This window comes from Pithys albifrons, chromosome 15, assembly GCF_047495875.1.
Source record: "Pithys albifrons albifrons isolate INPA30051 chromosome 15, PitAlb_v1, whole genome shotgun sequence".
Classification (NCBI taxonomy): domain Eukaryota; kingdom Metazoa; phylum Chordata; class Aves; order Passeriformes; family Thamnophilidae; genus Pithys; species Pithys albifrons.
Window position 1 is genome coordinate 14,245,616 of NC_092472.1, and position 22,798 is coordinate 14,268,413.

At 50.8% G+C, this 22,798-nt stretch overlaps 1 protein-coding gene across 1 annotated transcript; it reads left to right on the forward strand.

Moving 5' to 3' along the window:
* The first annotated feature begins 11,746 nt into the window (after window positions 1-11,746).
* SPARC (secreted protein acidic and cysteine rich) lies at window positions 11,747-22,062 on the forward strand. Its single transcript, XM_071570396.1, has 10 exons — window positions 11,747-11,911; window positions 17,772-17,841; window positions 18,021-18,071; window positions 18,222-18,306; window positions 18,732-18,853; window positions 19,093-19,213; window positions 19,400-19,533; window positions 19,704-19,852; window positions 20,440-20,588; window positions 20,790-22,062. Exons 2-10 carry the CDS (start codon window positions 17,785-17,787, stop codon window positions 20,816-20,818), a joined length of 897 nt encoding a protein of 298 aa, XP_071426497.1. The 5' UTR covers window positions 11,747-11,911; window positions 17,772-17,784; the 3' UTR covers window positions 20,819-22,062.
* Window positions 22,063-22,798: the final 736 nt, after the last annotated feature.

Sequence of the window (22,798 nt, forward strand, 5' to 3'; positions counted from 1 at the left end):
ACTCACCTGCCTATTCCCAGTCCAGGCATGGCAGTGGCAGGGCTGGGAGCTGCATGAGCATCATGACTGATGTTTGACTTTCAGGCAGGATTATACCCCCATGCTTTTGGGGTCAACATTGGCAACACTGGCCGGACCAGCTGCTCTTTGAGCTAAAGTTGTGCAGCTGAACCTGGAGGCTGGGCACTTGTAGCCACCAGCATCACCTGAAGTGAATGTTCTCTGAAGTAAATGTGCTGGTCTTGAATCTTTTCAATGAATTCTACAGGTCCCAGTCTGCCTCATGGTGAGGCCACAGCTGGGCTGAGGCCACTTTGTGCTGGATAATGTGCAGAGCTGCCCTGATGCTGCACTCTGACAGACTGAGCAATACCAAAGGCCCTGGCTGGTTCCCACTCCCCTGTGGATACAAGAAAATTCCCTGTGTGGCCATCACAGGCAGCTTCCCACATTGCAGCTTCCAAAACAGCAAAACACATGGAGCTCTGACAGACTCCCCCTCCAAGACTGTGGCAGCATAAATAGAAGGAATAAAAAAAAAAACAACAAACCAACCAAACAAAACCCAGGCTTAATTAAGGACTTCAGAAGCAGGAAATGTGCACACGTGTGCTTGCCAGAGCACAAATATTTTCTTTTGGAGCTGCTTTCTCCAAGGGTTCAGAGAGGTGATCAAGGCTGGGCTACAGAGAGAGGGTAGCAAACAGTTCCCAGCCCCTCCGGAAGGCAGTGGCCACAGGGCACTGCTGTTCTGCATCCTTCCCTGTGCTCCAGCCTTTGGCTTTAGCCTCCCACAGTATATACTGAAGCTATTCAACCATTTGGCTAAAAGCAGATGGGGAGGGAGAGAAAACAAAGTCAGAGGAGAGGGAGAAAGGCAGCTTTTGTGCTGCCTGTTTGCAAAAGACAGCCCAAGCCACTTTTGGACTAAGGTTTAATTTATAGGGCTCTGGAGAGTTGAGGTTCACAGCCCCACAGCTGCTGCAGGCAGTGGCACATTGGGGCAGCAATAGGGAGTGGGTGGAGAGCCAGCTCTGATGAGTGAGGAGCTCCCTCGGAGGGGCTGTGAGACACACAGTACCTGTTGCAAGGTCTTTGGCTGCTCTGGGGAGAGCAGATCTGCTCTGTGACTCTTCTGCTACATGGACCTGTCCCAGGTCACCTGGAAGGGTGAAGGGAAACTGGTCTGTGTAGACAGGAGCCTTCAGCCTGTCCCTTCCTGCTATTGTCCCTCTGCTCATCATGTCTGTTCCTGAGCACCTCCTGAAAGACTGCTGGGTGCTATATTGCTGGGTTCATGTTTCCTGTTCCCCAGTCCAGACCAGTGGGTAGCTGTGCTGTCACTGAGGCACAGAGATGCTGCAGCATTTCAGACTTCCCCACAGTTTCCACCTGGTATGAAATTCCCAGAGTAGGACCATCTCTCTCAGCCCATCTGAGACCTGTTCACCCGTTTTCAACAGATGGTTGAGAAAATCTTAAAAACAACAAACGCAGCTCATTCCCTTGCAAATGAAAGGAGATGCTTGAATGGAGCAGGAATTCACTGTGCCCAAGTACCCTCCTACCCCATTTCAGATGGACCAAGTTCCCCCCCTCCAAAGCTCCTGCTGGGCTATGAGCAGAGCTTGGCCGCCAGAAGTCAGTGTCAGCAGGGTGCACAATGCCCAGCAATCACAACAGGGGCCGCAGGCTTAATCTGTTTTGCACAGCTTCAAAAAACCCAGCCCACACAGCTATTGTCAGAGTGATCCCACTGATTGCATCAGAAGTCTGCATGGGACACAGGGCTGTCTCCAGGGCTCAGTGAGAGGGTGCCTGGGGCATTGTTGGGAGCAGCTCTGGTGTTCCTCAGGCTGTCCCAGGCTCTGGAGACAAACCACAGCACAGGCTTATGCTGTGCTACTCCACAAATGGAGCCTAAGGTCCTTTGGCTTTTGCCTTGCCTCTGGGCCTTCACTGAACCGGTGAGGGTTGGTTATTATATATTACCTCCACAAAGGCATGGGACAAAGGCAAAGGGTCTCCTTTTGGTGGAGAAAACCCTGATACCAGTATTTGCATATGTATTTCCCGTTATTTTTTCCTTCCTCTGCATCTGTCCAGTGCTACATGCTTGTAGCATGTACAAGCAAAGCAGGCAGCTCAGTGGGAATGATCCAATTTCCAGGGCAACTGGGATGGGACTGAGTCCAGGCCGTCCTCGACTCACAGTGCTGCTCTTATTTCTCCACGGTTTCCTCTCCGTTTGCTTTCTTAATTCAGCCTGTCTTGCCAGGGAAGATGCCAAAAAAAGCAGAAATGTGGCTCATCCAGAGTCTTCCCCACTGGCTTTACAACTACTGGGGGATTTTTAGCTTTCCAGTTTCAGGAGCAGCCCTCCAAGCTTGCCTTGCCCTGAGGTCAAAATATGTCAAAGTACAGTCAAAGCAAGAGCTCAGGAAGCCAGGAGGCCAGCTCTGACTCTAGAGGCTCTACACTGAGCTGTGGCTTCTAATCAAGGGGCCATGTGCCGAAGACAGGTACAGGTATCCCCAGGTGTGGATCATCATCCTTTGCCCCGAGAGCTGGTCATCTCCATGAACCTGCTGTGGGCAGCTGGAGCTACAAGTCCTGGTGTGTCCAGAGAAAAAACAGAAAGGTAGGGTCTCAGCTCAAGTGTCTCCAGAAATTATCTCAACTTAGTGTCTCCAAACCCCTCCTGCCATCCACTTGCTTTCCTTCTCCCTGACAGAGCCAGTCTGTCCACAAATCTTCTAAACAGAGTCTCAGCATGCCAGTGGAATGATGGGGTCTCAGCTGCACCCCAGGCATTACCAAGAAGGAACAAACCTTCCCTGTGAGCCATCCAGAGATCCAGTGAACAGCAGAAGCTGCACTTGGGATCAACAATGAAGAGCCACTTGGAGGCAAAGGGAGCTGGGCATGACCTGTTTTTTGCCATGGAAAACAATAGACCCAACCCAACACAAGAGAGTTTTAAAATTCATCCCTAGGCTGAGATAACACTGAAAGCATCCAGCTGTTATTTCCACACTTGCAAACCCAGTAGAGGAGCTGCCAATTTCTGCCAGAGAAGCAAACTTGTTTGCCTGCATAAAACTGAGAGCCAGGCGTTGCTCCCCACACCTGGCATTGTCCCTCTGCCCTTGGCTGTCCCAGCCCCGCAGCACACAGGGGAGCAGGGGGGAAAAGTCCCTGTCCCAGCTGAAATGGGCCCTCCTAGGTTTGCAGGGCAGGGCTTGCTCCTGGACTGGGGGAGAATGGCTGGAGCCCACTACCCAACATGTCATCCTGAGACCACCCTGCAGATGAGGCCTCTGATAGGTGCAAAGAAAAGGGCCAGGAGATATGTCGCTCCCTGTTAGTCCTTCACTTTGTTTCTTCCACACAGGTTGCAAAAAGTCAGAGAGAGGGATGAACTTTCTGATTCTTCTGGAAAAGGCTGAACACAGAGAGATTTGAGGAGGGGTCAGAGAAAGAGATGTCATTTCCTATCCAGCATTTTCACCCATAATTTCCATTCAGAAGCAGCACGGATTCCCTTAGTAGCACTCACTATTTCTAATTCCTTGGAGGAAAACCAGCATGAATGGCCCAGTCTGGAGTGAGATGACATCAGTGTCAGTCCAGGCACACCTCAGGCAATGAGAAACTTTGTTCTTTGGGAATTGGACTGGATAATATTTAAAGGTCCCTTCCAACCCAAACTCTTCTATGGTTCTACGATTCTTCAGAGTTGCCTGGGGGAGAGAAGCAGGAAAGGAGCCCTTGGGCACAGGCAGGGGACCAACTTCCTCAGCAGCTGCCCTGATGCCTTTAGAGTCCACAGCTTCATCAGCCTCTGTGTGCATTGGAGAAGGGAATAGATGAACATCCCTACAGCAGGTTTGGTGTGAGCTCTCTGGATCCAGGCGAATGACCATCAATAATCCCAAAGAATAGTGTGATCTCCCTCTTGTTTTTCAGCTGAGTATCTCCAGAGGTGCCCAGACAATTCCTTGCACCATCCCACTTATCAAGAAAGCTGCTGTTTCCCTCATTTCCTAGTTCCCACCTTTTCCCTCTAAGTGAACAACAGAATATTTTGAATATTCATGCCACTAAAAATTCACTCCATTAATCCTGATAATAAATCCTGGGCAATCTTGCTCCCTAGGGTAGCATGGGCAGACAAGCATGGAAGAGAGAGGATGTGGTAGGTACCTGTAGGTACATCTGAAATTAAGGAACTGGAAGGTTGACATCACCTCTAATTTTCTGGTTAGTCTTTACAGATACCTAATTCAATTAATGTTCATTAACAGTCTTAACATCACACAGGACAAGGCCCGGGGATCTGTCCCTCAGGGCCTCCATTTCAGGACAGAATTTTTTCACCCTGTTTTTCCCATAAAAGAGAAGCTTAAAAGGGAGTTCTCCAAATCTGATGGTTTTTTTTTTTAATTTTCGTTACAGTCCCTCCATTTCCTTAAAGAGCTGCTGATAACATATGCCAGGCATACAGCATGGGGAAACTGCTAATTTTAGTAGCAGGTCCCGAAGGAGGGACCCAGCTCTGGGCCAGGCACAGCATGGAAAGTCACAGTGTTTGCTTGGGGCCCCACATGACCTCACTATTTTGGGGCTGCCCATGTCCCACCTTGCCCCAAGCCCACAGACATGGTGCAGCATCAGCCCTGAGCCTTCCCACAGCCCAATTATTCCTGCCCTCAGCATTGCGCCTGCCCACAGTGACAGCTCCTGCCAAACCCTGGCCAAACGGGATGGGTTTTGAAGGGAAGTAAACAAGCTTCAAGGCTAAATTGGGATCCCCAGAACTCATCACACTGAAGCAATGATGGACAAGGTATTTTCTGCCCACATATGTCTGCTGTGTTTTCATCCGGCTATGGGGATTGCACTCTGATCAGTGAAATTCCATCAGGCTCCACACAGATGATGTAAATAATTTCTCCACTGACTGGCCCTTGCAAGAAGCAGAATATTTATGCACAGCCATAAAGATCTGAATTGCCCAAGGCAGGAAGATTTTAAGGCACTTGAACTCCACAGAGTAAAATGCAGGCTGGGCAGGGAAACTTAGAGGGTCTCAGAAGTGCACTCAGAGATGATTTGGAGGGAGATAGCAAGAAGAGATAATGGGGAGGTCAGTGCTTTCACTTGGTGTCAGCCTGGAATGGCCATGTTTGTAAATCCCAGAGTCATGAGATGCTAAAATCCCAGAGTACTGTCAGCACTGCACCTACCAGCCCGACCCACTCTGTCCCAACAGCCCTTCTTGTTGCTGCTGCATGACAGGGACAGCTCAGGCTCCCAAGACATCCTGCTCAAAGTCTTGCTGTTAGAAAATATTTCTTACTGTCTCCCCCGTACCTTCTTTGCCAGTTCCTAAGGCCGCCTGTGAATGGCTGTTGTGGTATAACCCCAGCTGGCAGCTAAGCACCACACAGCCACTGGCTTTTTCCTCTGTACAGGATCCTTCCAAATGTATGTTGTCAAAATCAATTCTATTTTGTCCCCTTTAAGGGACAACCCTGTTTGTGGAGCCTTCTGCTCATTCATCTGATACATCTTAAGCCAGGGCTTGTTCTTAAGTGATCTCAACTCAAGCAGAAACTCTCAGAGTAATAGACAGGAAAATGTGGATTCTCAGGGTGGATATGTGCAGGTGTGGCTGGGGATGAGGCACCCTGGCATTCCCCAGGCACCCCAGGCATCCCAGCCACCCCTACTCTGTGCCCTGTCCACTGCACTGGATGCGGCCACAGCTTCAGCATGGCCCAACTCCTATCCAGGGATGCTGTAATAGTTCATCCATGAGCAGTGCTAGAGGCAACGTGACCTCTTGGGATCCCTCTGTCCTGCACAAAGCTGCCTTCCCTGGCTTATGTCACAGCAGGACATCAGGGCTGTGCAACTGGCAGGGGATGGGGATGGAGCTGGGAACACCAAGCCATACACAGACTGAATTACTGTGGGGCAGGGCTGGCCAGAAGGGGGGATATTTTCATAGGGTTTTGCCATCAATGAGGGTTAATAGGAGGACAGTAAAGTCCTGTTCTTCAGCCTCCACAGGGAACTACTAAACTTTCCTGGCTTTAACACACAGCCCAGCCTTCTTGTCACCAGTGTGCCTTGCCCTCCCCAAAACCATCATTCCCTCATCCTCTTTGCCTTCATCAATGCACAAGCCTGGAGCAAAAGCAGCCCTTACTCAAAGCCCATGTTCTCAGCTGCTGGCCTCCTGAGGACAGCAATTTATGCAAGATCACCAAACCCTGCTGCCTGCTTTGCCTCAGCTACAATTCCAATTCATGACAGCTCTGCCCATCACTGCTTGGCCCCACTGGACACCCACCAGCCTGCCCATGGCATGACATTCCCAAAGGAAAGCTTCTAATGGACTAACACCAAACCACCAAGGTGTTCCCAGCATAGACAGGGCTCAGGAAAACCACTACTTTCATCCTCAGCATATAAGTTTCTGAGGCTGATTAAATTAAAAGGGTCTGATTATCAGTGGTTTTGGGGTAAGTAGCCAGCTCATCTGAGAATCAAGCTTCTCTTAGAGGATCTCACACTCACGACCCAAAAAATCAAATACAGTTGGCCCCAGAGAGCCTTGTGAACACTGGGATTTGCCTTTCTGATCTTTTCCTCACTCATGGTTATTGCCACTGCTTTCCAGATGGCATTTGCATGTTCTGGAGCTGGCACAGATTCACCTGGGTACTTCCATCAAGGCTGCCTTTTAGGCTGTGTTTCTCTGTGAAAAAGGACTGCCACTGCAGCACAGGAGCTTCCCTCTCCCACATGTCCCAGGGGCTCAAAAGTGGATTCCTGTTTATTTCCTCAAGTAGTTTTATTCATATCCTCCAAAAGCTGCCAAACCGCATCTGTCAGGCCCAAGAAGACTCAAAAGTGCATCGTAGGTAAACACCAGGAGCAAGGTGGGATGGCCTGGAGTTAATGGCATTTGCTGTGCTTCTCTCTTGGAGGTTTTATTGCACCTTCTACAAGGCACAGGCACATCTCTGGCACAAGTTCTCAAGCAAAAGCAGAGTCAGGCTGAGATACCAGACTGTATTTCAGGCACACATCTCCGTGGCCAGGATTAATAGAGAACAGCCTCCATCAATGAGGGAGAGTCCTTTTGGGACAGGCAATGAGGCTCTTTGGATACTGTAGGTGTTGGGCTGGGACCAAACTCAGCCAGGCTGGATGTGCCCAGATTGTGCATGGGAGCTTCGAAATTGGCTGAGGATCTGTCCTGTCTGCTGGTGCCTGGTGTGATGACTCCAGGCAGGGCTGTGGGGCCTCTGCCACAGGGACATGGTGGGGGGCTGCAGTCAGAGGGGCTACACCTACTACCCATGCTGGGTGTAGCTGGGGACAGGCATAGCTGTGATGTTTAGATCTGATGCCTGTGAGCAGCATCCAGGGCAAGGTAGGGCCAGATTCAACACACAAAGCTCCCTACTTGCACCACAGCTGAGGAAGGTGATGGAATTTTTTTCCCCACTTCTTTGGGCTGAGCTTGGTTTCAGGAAGGACAAGCAGGCTTCTCCCAAGCCTGAAGCCTCACACATTTACAAGAGAGATGATAATTGCAGGGACAGTTTGAAAGAGGTAGAGGAGAGATCCTTCCCATGGGGCAAGGAAGCACCTTCCACCAGAGACCCCTGGGGCAGCTGTGAGAGCCCACACACAGCATGGAAAGAACAAAACATTCCACAGCAAGCTTTCTAGCTCTGCATCCTGCTCCCAGGCTGTGACTCACTGCAGAGCCATGCACAGCTGGCTTTCCACCCCCTGCACCGATGGCCTCTGGTTAACAGCTGAGAATCTGCAATGACATCCACTGCTCTTTCATCTGCTTCTGACAGAGCCAGGACTCCACTAGCCTGCATCACCCCATAAGCCAGTTCAGCCCCAGTCCCTCGGCAGCACACTGAGGCTCAAGCTCTCCTGATCTAGGCACTGGAAGAGACCTTGTCAGTCTGCTCCATCTGAACCAGACATTAGTCCTACTGCAGAGCCCAGTGGGAGAGTTCCATCACCTGGGAAGAATTCCTTACCCCACACAGGACAAATGCAGACACTCCTAGGCACATTCCTAGGACAGTTTGTGTTCCTCCTGCCCTGTGCAGATGGTTCTTCTGGTGGCTGTTCATCTGCTTAGTGCGAGTCTAGAGAGCACAACCCTTCTGATTCTGATCTGCTTCTGAAATGGAAAAAAACAGAAACCCTCCAGCAGAACCTGCTGACACACACCCGGAGAGCAGGAGAGCTGGAATTTTCCTAGGATAAGCAGATTCCAGTCTGCTCTGCATTTACTGGTCTTTCTTGACTTTTCCTGAGCTGGGTGCTGGGCTCCCAATACCAGCAGCTGTTGTCTTTCCACACACTGCCCTGCACCACCCATGAGTAGCTCAGCCTCCAGCCACACACCCAGAGATGAAGACTTATTAAATTACATTCCCACAGTGGTTCCAAGGCATCCTGTTTATTTATGTGCATTTCAGGTTCATTGTTTTGCACCAGCATCCACCAGCAATTAATTCAGAAATATCCTCTAGAGAAAAACTCATTAAAGAATCCCTCCCAGAGCAGAGACAAGGAAAGGCTCCTCAGACTGACAGATTTGTGAGCAGGACACAGAAGGATTATTAATCCACACTTGTATCTTTTCAACCAAGCTGATCACTTGTGTTTTTCTTCATTTCTTGCAGCAGAGAACAATTGTTCCCCTCTTGGAGAGCACTGGAGTTTTCTCAACTGTGACAGTCGAGATCTGCCCAACTTGACTTAAAACAGGATGAAGAAATTTGGATTTTGAGCTACGGTTAACTGGAGTTCAAACCTCATCCCTGCAGACCTCTTGGCTTTGCTGTAAAATGTGCTCAAGCCATGAAGGGTCTTGCCCTGTTTGCTGTTTTCATCGGAGTTTGTGCAGTCACTTGAGCTGGGAGCAAGTGCTGGGAGCCCTGGGGTGCATCTGCTGTGCCCAAACCACCCTGCTGGCAGCTGGTTAGGCAGCCCGAGCTGGACCTGTGAGGCTGCAGCCCTGTAAGGGCTTTCAGGGCTGATGTGGCCCCCTGGGCAATTTCCTGCCCATCCAGTGTCCCAGATGGCAAAGATGACCTTCTAAACATGTGTGAGGTCCAGTTTTCCTGCTGGCAGCCTGACACCAGAATGTCCTCTTTGAAGACCCTACTGAGCCTTTAAGAGTGGAAAGGACTTTCCAGGACTTCCTTTGCAAGTTGTCAGTCATTTCTGGAACTTTTTAAAGTCACTGAAATTAGAGAGTCAGGTCATTGCTCCAGGCTCTTGTTTCCCCCTCTGTGTGATCCCACTCCATCCCACTACTGATGTCTGGCAGCATGTCCCTCACAAGATGGGGGACCTGGTGGTCCCCACCATGTCTGCACAAGATTATGAGGACCCTTCACTCCCACCCACCCTGGGTTCACGAGCATGATCTCAGGGGCCATTTCCAGATCTGACTGCATCACTGCTTTCTGCTTTCACTCAAAATCAGGGTCTAACCCAGAACATATATAAAGAAATCCCTGTTATAATTATCTCCCTCACCCTATCATTTGTCTAAGCCCTTAGTAGAAGGCTTAGCTTCAGGCTACAGTACAGAGCACTATGCAATTTTGCCACGTTGTCAGTTAGAAGAGTTGTGGCTTCTTTTCTCTTCTTTTTTTTTTTTCCCTCCCTAAAATTTTTTCCAGATGTCTTTTTTTTTTCCCCTTAGGAGAAGAACCAGTAGCTGTACAATTTCAATGAAAGCCGTGACTAATCCACTGCAGAGAACATTCAACAGCAGCACTGAACTCCTTGGGATACAAATCAAACAAATGAAGCTTAAAGGGCTTAGGGGACGTGTGACCTGTGAAGCCAAACTGGGCCTCCAAGTGGCACTGGGCTGCACCTGGGAGCTACAGACACTTGTGGTGGGAGAAGATGCTCCAGATTCCACAGGTGGTTGGTTGTATTAGAAGGACCCATGCGATTTGAGACACCATCCCAAGTCTTGCCTCCACATGGACCAGAGAGGGTCTCTTGAGGTATTTATGGATGCCTCTGTGAGTGATATGAACATCCACATATCAGCACTCAGGAATGGCTTTTGAGAGGTGTGTAGCCATGTAAAGAAATAGGTGAAGAAGATTTTCTTCTCTTATTCTTTGTCACCAGGCTCTTGAACTGCTTGATCATAGAGATCAACCAGCTCACTGGGAAGTGATTATGGGTATTTCCCTTCCCCTTTCCCTTTCTGTTCAGTTTATTTTTTTGTTTCTTCTTGGCCATGGGATGTTTAGTCTTACATCTGATCTTTCACATGCAACAGAAGTGCCTCAAGGCTGGATGAGGAGTGTGCTGATACAGAATTACAGATCACAAAGCCATCCTACAGAGCAAGGAGCCAGCACAGCCCAGTGGGTCATCACAGGCCATTTCCTGTATTGACATCTAAATCCTCAGCAATATCAGTGGGAAAAGTTAAGCAGCCAGATCCCTGTCTCAGCCCCTCTCAAAGATAGTATGTAATCACAAGGAATGAACCCAGACCCCAGGCAGACAAGACAAAACACAATGTTGCATTTTGCTATGATCTTGGATGTCCTTCACCCAGTGCCCATAATCAGGCTGTTGGTGCCCTGATGGCTTGTCCTCAGTCTTGCTGACTACAAGAGCTACTTTTCCAGCAGCCTCTGGAGAGCAGCCCTGAGGTGAAGGTTGGTGCCACAGAAGGATCACAAGCTGCAAAGAGCTAAATTATCCACAGGACCCAGAACAACCCTGTATGGCATGGAGGTACCCTTCAGGGATGCCCAAATTCCAGCAGGTTTTGGCCCCCTTACAGTGCAGGGCTGTGGCCATGCTGGTGTGGGAAGGTGTGTGGTCTGCTCCTGCCAGGGGAGTAGGTGAACCTTAAATCCTCACAGTCATGGAGAGAGGCAAGGAAAGATGAGCTCGGTTTTCACCCTGAGCATAGAGAGGAACAGATAGGAAGAGTCAACTCCAAAGAACTTTGCTGCCTGGCTGCCTCTGGCTGGGCAGCTGTTCCAGCTCAGTTATGATCTGTAAGGTCAAAACACTTAGTGAAGTCTGAAGAGACCAACAGATTCAGCTGACCAACAATTCTGACTCTGAGTTTTGTTCAATGAGTCCAGATCTGCTGGGTGATTACCACAGCACAGACCAGTTTGCTGAGTGTTGCATCCATCAGCACAGCATTTCTCTGCCTACTTAGAGCATATTTCAGATATATCATAATCCTCCACATTCTCTGGATCATTCTTTCCTCTCCCTCTCCACAAGGCAGTCCCAGATGGCAGCAGTGCTAGGAGACAGGATGGAGGAGCAAGAACTGTCCTGCCTTCCCCTGCCTTCCTCTTCATCCCCCCGAGGATGGGAAACACCAGCTCAGGGACTGAACTACTCTATTAAGAAATGACAGCATTTAACTTTTTAATTGCAGCAGGTCTCCAAACAGAGATGGCATTCCCCCCACCCCCCGTGCTGTCAGTCCGAGACAGAACTGACAAACTCGTCGCAGCGGCACAGGCAGCTATGACAGTGACTCTGCAGGGAAGGTTGTGTTGGAAACCGATCTATCCGTGCATGAGACCCCCTTGATCTCCAGCCTCGCTTGATTTCTCTGGTCTATCCTTTGGATCCAGGCTGTGCCTCAGCCGGGTGGGACTGCCCACTGGGGAGAGGGGAGGAGGAAGAGACCAATTTGGAAAGATAGCAAGAAGGAGAAGGAGGAGGAGAGGCAGCGGGAAACCCAGCCCACCCTTTGGCTTCCTCCTGCCTCCTTCTAAAACCTGCAGATTCCTCCAGCCTGTCCAAGCGCCTGAAGTTTCCTCAGCTGTGCAGCCGGGACTGTGAGGTATGGCTCGAGCTTCGCGTTTGCCTTTGCTGTACTCCTTCTCCTGACATGCGGGTCCCCATAGCCCCACTCGTGGGGGACCCTGGCTGGGGACCCACTCTTCCACCTCGTGGAGTGTGTCCAGTGCTCCGCAATGCGTCACTCGGGATGGGGAGGTGGGTGCTCCCCACCCCAAGTGTTGCATTTAGAGACCCCTCTTGACTTCTTCTCTTTCTCCTCTTTGAAGCATCTCCACTCCTAAACTGTCTCTTACACTATTTCACTGCCAGATGACGAGCTTAACACTTTGGTGGCATCCGACTGTAAAGGTTTAACCTGCCCTCATTTTTCTCTCTCCTCTTTCCCCTCTGGATTGTCAGCTGGGGGGTAGATCCTTAGCGAGATATGTGACCAAAAGGTCTGGGCGCATCAAACCAACATGCTGAGAAAATCAGTCCCCACTACTCCCATCCTGAGAGGTGTTGGCAGGTGATGTTTTACTCACCAGAGTATCTAGAGGAAGAACAAAAGAGCTGTCGACTTCATCTCAGCGTTTTGGTTTTTTTTCAGTACAGGCGCTCTTATTTCTTCTGAAAAAAAAAAAAAGACACTCGGCTTTTTGTTCACAGCAAACTTTGAAACTCTTTCAAGTCCTGCTGCTCTGGCTGAACTCCGGCTGATGGACTGTTAGAGAGGCGGAGGTTGCAGGAGAGGAGGAACAAAGCTCTTTTGGGGTAGTTTTTTAGGTTTTAAGAATTTGGGCTCAGTAAGGCACAGTTTTAAGTCCACACAGAAAGCCGAGGGCTTGTTTCCTTTAAAGGCATCTGCTGTCCTTCCCATCCCGGTGACGTGACCTGTGTGACAGTCTAACTCTGCTCTTTGTGTCCTTTCTCTAAGAAAGCTCCATTCTGTTGCATTCAGCCCAAAAAAAAAAAAAAAAAAAGGAAACTTAACAGGACAGGGGTTGAATTCCCACCCAAACCAAAAGGCGAGAGTTTCAAGTTGGAGTGAAACTGGGGACACCGGGAAGGTCGCCAGTACTCCGAGTCCTCACAGACCACCAACTCGAAACAGCCGAAAAAATCAGCAACCCTCCAAAAGGACAAAAGTTAATCGCAGCCATTTGTTAGGGTGGATCGGGCGAGTTTTAAGTGGAAATGAAAGGCTGTTGCGTCCTGCGCAGTAGCTGAAGCCAAGCCATTGTCTGCCACATAGGCATGAGCAGAGATGCGGGCGATGTTGGGAGGGGTAAGAACAGAAATAAACTTTCAAGCTTTTTTTCAAGCCCCTCCTTCCACAACCCTTTTGGTCTTCCATGACTCAGCCCTAGAGGAATGTCGGCTCCCATGGAAACCTTTTCTGGGTCCTCTCGTCGGAGGGATGTCGGGGCTGTTATCGCTGGAGCGGCTGTGGCAGGGCGAGTCCAGGGAACGCTTTGGAGATGGTTTGCATTTTTGCAGAATAGTTATCGGGCAGTTTATTCTCTCGCTCCTTTGTAGAGCTGTGCAGGATCAGTTGGCTGCATCCCCCGGGAGCCGGAGGGACCGCCTGCAGCTGGCACAGCACTATCAGGGCTGCTTTTGGTGCTGCCGTACATCCAGTCCACACAAAAGAAAAAGCTCAGGCAGGACAGCAAAATTCTGTCTCCCCTGTCTGCCCAGGGCTCATCAGTGAGCCACTGACTGCAGCTCAGGGCTCATCCCTGCACTTTTCTCATTATTAATTTAATTGTTGCCCATTATGGATGCGACCTGTAACCTGGACAAACTGTGACAGCTTCAGCACACAGCTGTAATGGGATTGGGCTCTTGTTTTTGTATCAATAAGCTCTATAATATCTGGTGCATTTCTAAGTGCAATTAGAGCTTTTCCTGTAGAGGAAATGGGTTTATACATTTCGTACACAACGTTGTGTAGATATGTCTTTAGTGACTCTGCATAGGCAGATGGGGCAGATAGATTTCCCCCCCGTGTTTTACTTGAAGTATGTGTGTGCATGAGCTAAATGGAATTTCACTTCCATCTAACCTTGCCTGGCTTTCTGAGCCTGCACACTGTGTGTGAGGGGTCTGTGCAGGTGGCAGGAGCCAAGTTGGCTTCTGCCCAGTCCTCTGCCCTGTTCCTCACACACCCAGGGCAGCTGCAGCACATCTAGATGAGCTGGCTCCAACATGAAGGGACCTGTTCAGCAGGGAGCTTTATGGGGGACTCGTGCAAACAACTCTGACTTCAAATGGAATTTTAGCCTGGGAGTGACTGCTGAGTAAAGCTCAGAGGGTCTTACTCATATAGAGAGGTCAGGGCCAGGCAGTGGGCACCCAGCCCTTGTGTTGTGTCTCTGTGGGTGTCACACTTGGTCACCCATCGGGACTTTGAAAACTGCGGCCCCCGGGGGGGGTTTAGCAGAGTTCTGGGCCAGTTTTGCCTTTATGCTCAGTGTGAAGTGGGGGCATGTCAGACCTGCAGAGCCTGAAGGAGCAGCGAGCAGAGGGAGGGTGGGTGCAGGAGACTGTGGTGCTCGGGTGGTGCCTCCTGCATGGCTGGGTTGGGGTGCAGGTGGTGAGCTGAGGCACGGGAGGGTTTTGCCCACTCCTGCTCTCCATGACTGCAATGGGAGGTGGCAGCAGAGCCCCTCGACTGGGTTAGCAGGGGTGGCAGCTGGGGTTAGACCAGTGGCCTCAGGGAGGAGCTGTCAAAGTGGCCAGGCAGAGACTCCTCCCCACGCTAACGTGGCATCCCAAAGGGCTTATGCAACCCTGGACAGGGCCAGCGCCACATGGGCCACGCTGCACCATCCACGGAGCCTCTTCCGGAGGCTGCACCCGCCTGGTCTGTGTCCTCCCTTATCCCACAAAGGTCCCTGGGCTGGGTGGGAGGAGACAACAGACCCACAGACCCCAGTGGAACAGACTCCTCTATGTATCACTGTGGGGTATTTTCTCCTTCAAAAGAAACTTATGATGGTCTGACAAGCCTGGGAGGAAGGTGGGAAAGAGTTCCCCAGAGCAGCCTGCTTTGAGTTTCTGGAGGTGCTGAGGGTCAGCCTCAGACCTCTCTACACCCCATGACTCTCTTGTTATTGGCATGGCTGCAAAATGCAACAGGCAGCTGGCACTGAGGAATAGCCTGGACCATGCTGGAAAGGTGAACCATTGAGAGGGGTTTGTGGGAGCCCCCAGAGTCTGTTTACAGAGTGACTGGGAGCTGAAGTACCCATGTAGGTTACGAGTGGGGTCAAGGAGTCAGCAGTCAGGAGGTCAGGCCTGAGAAGGGATTGGTAACCATGAAGCTTCTCTTATTTTATACTCAGCAGCCGTGTCTCTGCCCATGATGTGCTGGTTTCCAGTGTCTTGCAAAGTGCTGGTGTCTATTGATTCCTTTAGGATACAGAAGAGCATAAGACCCTGCTTGCTAAAATCTCTTTCCCAGTCTTGTTTTCCTCTGTCCAAAATGACTCCCTGGCTGCCCTCTGCTCCTTGGCAAAGCAGTGCTAGGCATTCCCAGTGCAGGGCCCCTCACTGGGATCCTCCCAAGTCCCTCTAGCTGAGGGATGGATGCTGAGCTCATGGTATGGCCCAGCTGCCAGCTCCAAAGAGCATCCTCTTGGACAGCAGAACTATGGTTGCTTCACAAGGAGGGAGACTTGCACCATGGGCCATGCTTTTCTGATGAAGCAGCTCTGTGTGGAGGTCTCATGAGCAGTTATTTCATGACTTTTGACTACCAGGCATTCAGGAGTGACCATGCCTTTGCAATCCAGCCAGGGGCTCACAGGCACTGCAATGTCCTCCCTGTGCAGGCCCTGCCTCCAGAAGGATGTTGTTTTTCAAATAAACTTGTTTTCCCATATATGATATGACAGCTCTGCAGAGCTTGTTTGCTCAGACTTTTTTGTGCTCCTTCTTCCTCCAAACACAACACTGGCAGCTCTGACTGTCTGCTGGCTTCTAGCAAGCATGTAATTCCCTAACCTCAGTTTACTGTATGCCCTGACTTGGAAATTCAAGGCTTTTTTTGAGGCTTGGGGAAATGATCTAAGATGGTCTTGGTCTGGGATTTGGTTCTTCTTAATACCATCGTCCACATGTACGTTCACTGCCCTCTCCTCCAGATTGGGCACTGCCATGTTCTTGCCCAAACAGCATCACTGAACTTCAGAGCATCTTCCAAAGCAAATAAGACCCTTGGGAGAAGCCCAGGAGGAGCACTTACAAGCCAGGGAATGGCAGCAAGGGAGGAAATGACCAGAATCACCAGTACTTTTCCACCTCCCTCCCCTTGCAACCCTTCCAGGAGTGAAGAAGAACCGCTGATCTTTCCTGGCAAATGCTGGCAGAGCTCTCAGTGGCATCCAGTGCAAATAAAGGCGAGGGGAAGGGACAGCTTGTACCAAGCAAGAGAGGAGGGAGCTGCTCAGCTGCAGCCTCGACAGAGCAAAAGCAAATAGGCTCATCACTTTTCATGCCTTACCCACAGCTCCTCTGTCACAGGTCCTTAATCCCATCACAGCAACCATCCCCACCGCCCTGTGCCCCCAGACATCTGACATTCCAGAGAATCTGCCCTTGGTGCCCTGACCTCTGTTTTACATGAACATCCCCCTGGAGGTTGGGTGAGGTGCTGAGATTGGAAAGAGGATTTTCTCTGCATGACCAAACCTTGCTAAATTAGGAAGCCTGGCAGAATAGCCTTGGTGTGGTTTTATACCCAGGGAGCTGCTGTGCATGGGGAGGAAAGGAAAGGAAGTACTGGCAAATCAGATATCCTGGGAGAGATGAAGAAACCTTGCCCAATGCTTTCTGTCCCAGCAAATCCATCCCTTTGCCTGGCCCCAGGGAGCTGGTGCAGTGTGATGCCCCGGCCATGCAGGTGGAGAGGACAAGGGCAAGCGGAAGGGAGGCAGTGGAAGACTTGGCAGGGGGACAAGTCCCCTCACTGGCAGGAATAAAAATGGGGGTGTTTCACTCTCCCAGTGGGCAGAAGGGAGCGGGCAGCCCTCTCTGTCAGGAGTGGGATGCCACCAGCATATTAAGCAGCCAGCTGAGCTCCTCTCTGCCCTCACACAGAGGGGCTCATCCCTGCCAAACAGGAACTGGGGAGGACAAGGACAGGGTGGTTGCACCAGCTGTGCTCTCCTCCTGGCTCACATCGCAGCCAGTGTTAGTGGGGCTGCCCAGCTCACTCGTCCTACAGAGTCCCTGCAACAGCCCAGACTGAAAGGGTGCAAAAGGCTCATCCTTCTGGAGCTCATCTCCTGGCTGGACAAAACTACAAAGTGCCTTGGATCTCTCAAACCCAGTCTGAGGACCCTCAGGTCTGAGCAGAAAAGGGAAAAACTATAGTAGAGATCCCAGTATTTGGGGATGCTGGACTGGCCTTAATACCCCTAGGGATGTCTGTGCCCATGTGGGAAGCGGCTTTCTGAGGGATTTAATTATCAAGTGCCCCAAGTGTCTCTCTTTCCTTCCTCCTCCACTTTCATTTTTCCTCTGATTGAGAAATAAGATGGTAGAGAGTTTCATTGCTTGTACCTGGGACTCAGGGGATTTTTCACATGAAAAATCTGTGGGGTTGGAAAAAAAACCTCCTGAAATGGAAGGAGGAACTGCCATTTTGACTGATTTTTCCAAAGGCATCCAGGAGAGGAACAGACATCTAAACCCAACTGTTTCATGTTGCAAAATCAAAAGAATTTATCTTGGAAACTTGATTTGGCATAAGGTTTTGGCTGGAAAAGGCAGCATGTGGGTCTATAATATTGAACACACAAGGCAGGAAATGAAGAGAACACCCTTCTCTAAATGTCTGACTGCTCAGCCTGGAGCTGAGTGACACACAATGGCCTCCTTCCTCATCCCTCCCTTTCTTCTTCTTTATTCAGGGTCTGCTGAAAGATGAGGGCCTGGATTTTTTTCCTTCTCTGCCTGGCAGGCAAAGCTCTGTCAGCTCCGGTAAGTGCATGAGATAGCAGAACCTCTGCTGCTGGACTTGTCCATCTGGAGTAGCTGCTGGGGATTTTCTTTTATAACAAATACAGTAATGAGGGATGGGAGGCAACCCAAGGATGGCCATACCACCCCTTGGGATCATCCTCCACATGGACCCTGTTCATGGTCCTTTTTCCCTGCAGCAGGAGGCTCTGCCTGATGAGACAGAAGTCATTGAAGATCCCACCACAGAGGTAGGTGACTCTGCTCCTCCTCACCCATCCCCTGCAGCACCCACTGCTCTGGGAAGAGCATCTCCAAAGCACTGGGGAGCAACAGGGAGGCTGCTCTCCCCACCCAGGAACTGGGTGCCCCCACACCAGAAACACTGACCTCTTTTGCAGGAGCCTGTGGGGGCTAATCCTGTCCAGGTGGAAGTGGGAGAGTTCGAGGAACCCACAGAGGATGTAGAGGAGATTGTTGCAGAGAGTAAGTCACCCCTCCCCTGCCCTCCAGCTGGCAGAGACATCATGCCCTTCTTGCATGGAGGAGCTTTAGCCACCCTGAACAGTGAGGGGCTCCTTTACGAAGGGTTGTAGCACAAGGACGATGCCAGACTAGATGCACACTTAAAAGCAAAAGGGGCACATGGCCTCTTCCAGCACTGGGCTCTCTGTAAGCCTGTTTTTGCAACAGAAAATCCATTGCATTGTGTGGTTACAGAAAAAAGTCCAGGAATAGCCCAGGAGCTAACATGGACTTCTGGAAATGTTCACATCTCCCCAGTGCAAGAATAGATACCTGGGGCTGTTCCTAGTGAAGTTTCTGTCTTCCCTCGGTGCTGAGATGCCCTGGGCAGCTCATGGTGGGTAAGGATGGGGCTGGCTCTGACTTTGCTCCCCTCCTGCTCCCAGACCCCTGCCAGAACCACCACTGCAAGCATGGAAAGGTGTGCGAGGTGGACGACAACAACTCGCCCATGTGTGTGTGCCAGGACCCCTCCAGCTGCCCAGCCACCGCCGGTGTCTTTGAGAAGGTGAGGGCAGGAGCTGCTTGATGGCCCAAAGGGGGGGCACCCACATGGGCATTGCCAGAGATGGTGGGAGACAGAATCCAGGTGGCAGGTCCCCACCTGGCCTTGGCTGGTGGTGGTCAAGGAGCTATTGCCCACCCCAGAGAACAATTTAAATATCTCATTTGGAGGCTCTCCCTGCAGACTCCACAGAAAATCTGGGCTTTGCTGCTTCTCACACAGCATCTCCCCATCCTGTGCAGGTCTGTGGCACTGACAACAAGACCTACGACTCCTCCTGCCATTTCTTTGCCACCAAGTGCACCTTAGAGGGAACCAAGAAGGGACACAAGCTGCACCTGGACTACATTGGGCCTTGCAAATGTAAGTGGAGCCACTCCCTCAGACCAGGGAGCCCTTAACCTGAGCACAAGTCCCAGGCCCACAGTGTGAGGGAAAGCAAAGGTCCGGGCAGGCTCAGGGCTGAGGTGGGAGGGCACTGGGACTGTGTGTCTGGGGCCTGGGGCTGCATGTCCAGATACAGCACTGACCACTGTGTATGACCACCAGTCATCCCTGCCTGCCTGGACACAGAGCTGACCGAGTTCCCCCTGCGCATGCGGGACTGGCTCAAGAATGTGCTGATCACCCTGTATGAGCGTGATGAGGACAACAACCTGCTGACTGAGAAGCAGAAGCTCAAGGTAAGGGATTGGGGACTGAGCCTGGGAGCTCACCCCACCAACAGAGCCCAGCACACATGGGGAGGGCATCCAGAATGACCTGTGGGCACCCCATTTAAAGTCCCTCTTAGGATTCCCCCTTCTAACCCATTCCCCTGCTGACAAGGTCTCCCTGGCCTCTCCTATGGCAGGTGAAGAAGATCCACGAGAATGAGAAGCGCCTGGAGGCTGGTGACCACACTGTGGAGCTTCTGGCCCGTGACTTTGAGAAGAACTACAACATGTACATCTTCCCCGTGCACTGGCAGTTCGGGCAGCTGGACCAGCACCCCATTGATGGGTGAGTGTCAGCAGGATGAAGACCCCACCAAGAGCCTTTCCTGCCCAAGGACCAGGGTGATTTGGCAGCAGAATGTGTCAAGGCAGGCTGGAAATATGATGCAAGTGGGTGGCTGGCGGCACAAGCACATCTGGCAGGGGATGTGGCAAATCAGGGTGGGATAGAGGCAGGTTTGCCTCCTGCAAACACATCTTCTGCAGGAAGAGAGGCCTCCCCAGCCCCTGCTGCTCCCATCTCCCTTGGGTGTGGAGTTTCTATCTTCTCGGATTTACTATCGTCTGATAGTTCCCTAAAATACTTTAGTCCAAAGGTCCCAGGATAACTTCAGCAGCTGAGATAGCAGATGCTGCCTTAGCTGTGAGATGGAGAAAGGCACGAGAGTGATCACAGACCCATGGGGTGAGGGCAGCTGATGAGGACCCCCAGCTGCTATTTTGTGACCAGCACAGCCAGTTGCAAAGGCAGACACCAATTCTTGACCTTCCTGACATTCAGTGGCTGATAGTGGGAGGGCACTGGGACAACAGTCAAACCAGAGAGCTGGGGCCAGTATCTCCCCTCTTGTGACCATGTGGTCACCTTGACAGGTACCTGTCCCACACTGAGCTGGCCCCACTCCGTGCCCCCCTCATCCCCATGGAGCACTGCACCACCCGCTTCTTCGAGGCTTGCGACCTGGACAACGACAAGTACATCGCCCTGGAGGAGTGGGCCAGCTGCTTTGGCATTAAGGAGCGTAAGTACTCAGTAGGGCAGGAATGGGGGTGCAGGGGACGCTGAAAAGCACCCCTGAAGCCCTCACTCTGGATGGAGCAATTCATTACAGCTGGTGCTGGGTGAGGCAAAGCAGGGGAGGATGGGGAGGGCAGATCACAGGAGCAGTGGGACTCTGGCAGCATCCGCCTCCTAACCTTGTCTCTCTCTTTTCCTTCAACAGAGGACATAGACAAGGATCTTGTGATCTAAACACCCGGCTTCCTGCTCTGCTGCCAACTTTGTCTTGTTTTAACCTTCCCACTTCCTTTGGTTTTTAAACCGCTTTTGTTTTGTTTTTCCCTGGGAACAAGGTGCTAATATAGATCTAAACATATGTAGTAACGGTGCTAAGAGAAATAACAGTCCTCGTTCATAGCCTTATCTATTACCACTAGGTTACTCACTCAGTTGTTTTCTCGTGCTCTTACCAGCCTTTTCTCTCTCTCCAACGTGTCTTTGCCATTGACTGACTATTCCTGTCCTAAATATCCACTCTTGGATTAACTTTTCTTAACTTCTCACTAGCAGCACGTTCCTGGACACATCAGCACAGATGCAAAATTCCCTCTCAGCTGATTCACTGCCCCAGTTACAGATGCCCACGAGGGAAGGCAGAGCCAGAGGATGTAGAAGGATTGGGTTCTCAAGCAGAGCAGCTGCAGGTGTAATTGTGGCCACCCAGCTCATGGTAGGGAGGATGAAGAGGGGTGAGAAATACCGAGTGAAAGGATTTTGTTTTCCTGTATTTTTTTTCCATTCCCAGGGCTTGAATTTAGTAATTATTGGGCACACACACACACAAAAAAAAAGCCAATTGGATTAGCAAATAGGAAAGCACACAAAACTTAAAACAAGTAAGATGAAATTCTTCTCATCCTGTAAAATCCCTTTGAAAAATAAAGGTTTGAAAGTGCTACATGCTTTACCATCACTCGATGAACATACTGCTGTCGTGTTTTCTGTGTGAGATGGGGTGTGGCCACCTGTTACCCCAGAGTGCCTGTGGCTGACCTTGGGATTCTGATACTGCTGTAGCTGAAATAAAGCTCCTGGCTCACCCCAAATCACAGTGCCCTCGAGCACTTCCCACGTCTCTGCCTCAGTTGTGCCTAAATTCCAGCCCTGCTCTCCCAGGGAAGCTGTGTCAGTCTTGGAAGCGATGTTGCTGCCCAGAAAGAGGCGTGTTTGCCACAGGCTGGAGAGAAAGACTGTCTTTTTTTTTGCCTGTTGTGGATTTAAGGGAAGAGTAAGATGGAAGGGAGAAGGTATTTGGATTTTGCGTCATAGAGAGGGTCCTGACAGGAGCAAAGGGATGGTTAAACCTCAAAGGCTGAGAACTCTTTTTTTTTTTTTTACCTCTGAATGTTTCCTGTGCCTTATATTATTAAATTCCTGCCACAGTGTGAGCAACCTGATGAATTTCCATAATAAAAAATACTGATTTAAAACACTGACAGTAAACAAGCCTGGAATGTTCCTTCTGTTCCATCCCATCCCAGTGAGGGGGATTGCATATGCATTGCAAGCCTCTCACATGTGTTCAAGTTGTACCACAGGTATTCCAGCCCCAGGGAAGAGTCTGGTCCAAGGGAAGCTCAGGTGCTTCTACCCATCACAGTCCATCGCTGTGAACAGGCTCCTTGGGGGATACTGGATGGGCAAACACGTGGGCAGATGGAGCTGGAGCAATGGAGGCAGATGGGGTGGGTCACTGCAGCAGCCAGCACAGACACTCACATGGCTCTCAGGCCTTTGCTTTCATCAGCAATAAAATCCCTGGGAAAGGCAAAAAGGCACAACAGTAGGAAAATAAACACCACCATTTGCATGGGCTAAAAATATCCCAAGGTGCAAGAGCTCTGGCTCAGCTGTGAGGTCCCTCTCGACAGCCTCTTGTTGGATATGCTGTGCCTCCAGCAGAGCTGTCAGATCATATCCTGCACAGGGCCTCTCCCGGCTGCCGAGCCCTGGGCAGATGCCATCGGGGAGTCACTTTGCAGGTGTGTTGCTAAGATGTTTGACCCCAGTGGGAAAGCTGGGGCCAGAGGGGCCAGGTGGAGGTTTACCAACCCTTCTTTGAACACCAGCACTCATTCCATCTGGCCACACTCCCTCCCAGGCCTATTAGCCAAAGAGGGGTTCTTGATGGAGACACAGTGAATGCCTCCCCACTGCTGGGGCAGCCTCTGT